The sequence below is a fragment of the Aphanomyces astaci genome, assembly GCF_000520075.1.
Source record: "Aphanomyces astaci strain APO3 unplaced genomic scaffold supercont1.200, whole genome shotgun sequence".
NCBI lineage: Eukaryota > Oomycota > Saprolegniomycetes > Saprolegniales > Verrucalvaceae > Aphanomyces > Aphanomyces astaci.
Genome location: NW_009798463.1, coordinates 9,353 through 11,604, shown reverse-complemented (window position 1 = coordinate 11,604; position 2,252 = coordinate 9,353). Strand labels below are relative to the sequence as shown.

The following is a 2,252-nucleotide window of genomic DNA, read 5'->3' as shown; positions in this document are numbered from 1 at the left end:
ACGACTTCGTTCTGAATGGAGATCTTGGAGAACGACGTGTCGATGCTGGGTCTGTCCGGGGGGATCACAGCATCCTTGTACCACGCACCGCACGCGTATTGGTAAAAGTCTTCGCAGGGGTTGGCGGAGTAGTCGATGAGCTTGGTCACAGACTCGGGGAGTTCCGTCACGGAGCCGGCCGTGGCAGCAGCAGCCAATGCGCTTAGGGAGACGAGGACTTTGACCATCGAAGAGCAAAAAGGAAAATGGAGTTTGCCGATGTCAACCATTGAAGTTTATACAACATTACCCCACAAATCATTGGACTTACCATGTGATGTTCCCATATGGCAATTGTTGACCTTGGTATATAAGTAAGTTACTGTATGCCAGCTACCCCTCGTGCATGTACATTAGCGATCGAAACAGGCATGTAACCAGCCGGCCATTCACAAATGTTAGCACTTTTCATGACTCTTCGTGGCTGTCATAGTAGCCAATCAGCTCGCCATATCAAGCAGTGCCATCCGCTTGTGAGCCAAATACCCAGCTTCACCTACTTGTTCGATGATATAAATGTCAAAATCAACGCCTTTTTGAGACGATGCACGTCGTTCAACGTGTTACCGGGTAGGTGAAGCTGGTCAGTCCCGTATGGTTCAATCCCTTGTAGTTGCCACAAGATGCGGTACCAGTAAGAACCTCGTCCGAGTAAGTGGCAGAGCCAATCAAAACGTCGTATTTTGAATTCTACCTAAACCTTGGAGACGTCATTCACGCCTTGGTATGAGGTGGAAGAAAATTCATTAATTGGCCAAAACAAAATTAAGGCACAGCCAATGCAAACCAGCGTGGAGTTGCTGATTTACAATTCCCTCATTAAAACAGTTCCACTGTTGTTTTGACTGTTTCAATGAGATTTATAAAGAACTTTGTATGCTCAGACCACCTCACCTCTTACTAGGGGTTAATGTGCATCTCAGTGATTAGCGATAGCTACAGTAACCACTAGCGATGCAGTTAACCCCGGAGATTTAGCATCGTATGTACTCACCGGGGGTAGGACGGAGTCCCAGGTTACGGGGCTACTGGAGAAAAGGTGTATCCGGATGTAATAATTCAGTGGAACCGTTTTAATGAGGGAATTATTCAGTTGTTGACTGAATGGGGCGGCCAGGTGTCGCCAGGGTATGTAACGTTATAGCTGATGCAGCCGCCATCGACAACATCTTACTGTAGTACCATGCACGCCCGCATCAATTTTCTCTATCACTAATCACTGCGCCAAACTACTTCGAAGTACTATTAATAGGTATTAATAGTATTTACAGTGGTCGAGACCATCCACGACCCTTTCTATTTTATAAAATTATTAATTTGTTCTTACAGTTTTCATTTTAATGAAGCATTCTTTTACACTTAAGTGTTGTATTGGATTTGACCATTTAAAATCAATGTGTAACCGTTACACCTCAAGGTTACAATATATAATGTTATGCAAGTTTTTCATGCGATATTTGAAAGGTATTTCGACCTGTACTCGAAAAGTCAAGTGAATCAAGGTATTTTAATGCCAGAATCGAATTCACTGAGGAAAACTACGTATGCCTACTGAATTTCATATATTTTTTCTTAGAATCTCAAATACAAGCACAAAATGGGTGCTCTCGACCACTGTTAGCAGCATACTAGTACAGCATGAGCGATTGTGTCGCTTCACTGCCAATTTCGTGTGGCATGTGCTGTGGAATGGTTGGCTGGTGGTGTACAGTATTGGCAAATGAAATAATTATATGAGTGTGTATGTCGCAAGTGCGAACTCGATGAAAATACTATGCCACCTCGTTCCTACCCAATTCGAGGCTTTACTCGGAACAGGCTAGTACGTATACCGACCGGTATGACGCCATGAAGAGAGTCATGAATGGTCATGAATGGTGTTCGATGAAAGGTCGGCCATAGTGCGTAAATACATATGCGAGGGTATACACAACGAAAGTACTAGCTAGTACTGTGTATAAGAAAGTACCTGTAGGGCATACTAGTAATAAGCATGACAAGTCGAATGATTTGTGGGGTAATGATGTACAGTATCACTTCAATGGTTGACATCGGCAAACTCCATTTTCCTTTTTGCTCTTCGATGACCAAAGTCCTCGTCTCCCTAAGTGCATTGGTTGCTGCTGCCACGGCCGGCTCCGTGACGGAACTCCCCGAGTCTGTGACCAAGCTCATCGACTACTCCGCCAACCCCTGCGAAGACTTTTACCAAT

At 44.4% G+C, this 2,252-nt stretch overlaps 1 protein-coding gene across 1 annotated transcript in view; it reads right to left on the bottom strand.

The window, feature by feature from the left end:
- The window catches only part of H257_18692 (hypothetical protein), a gene marked incomplete at both ends in the record, with an annotated part of 2,964 nt that extends 2,737 nt beyond the window's left edge, over window positions 1-227 (bottom strand). The window contains one exon of the mRNA XM_009847808.1: window positions 6-227. Coding sequence (XP_009846110.1) covers window positions 6-227 — 222 coding nt within the window. The remainder of the gene's footprint in view (window positions 1-5) is intronic.
- Between the last annotated feature and the right edge of the window lie 2,025 nt (window positions 228-2,252).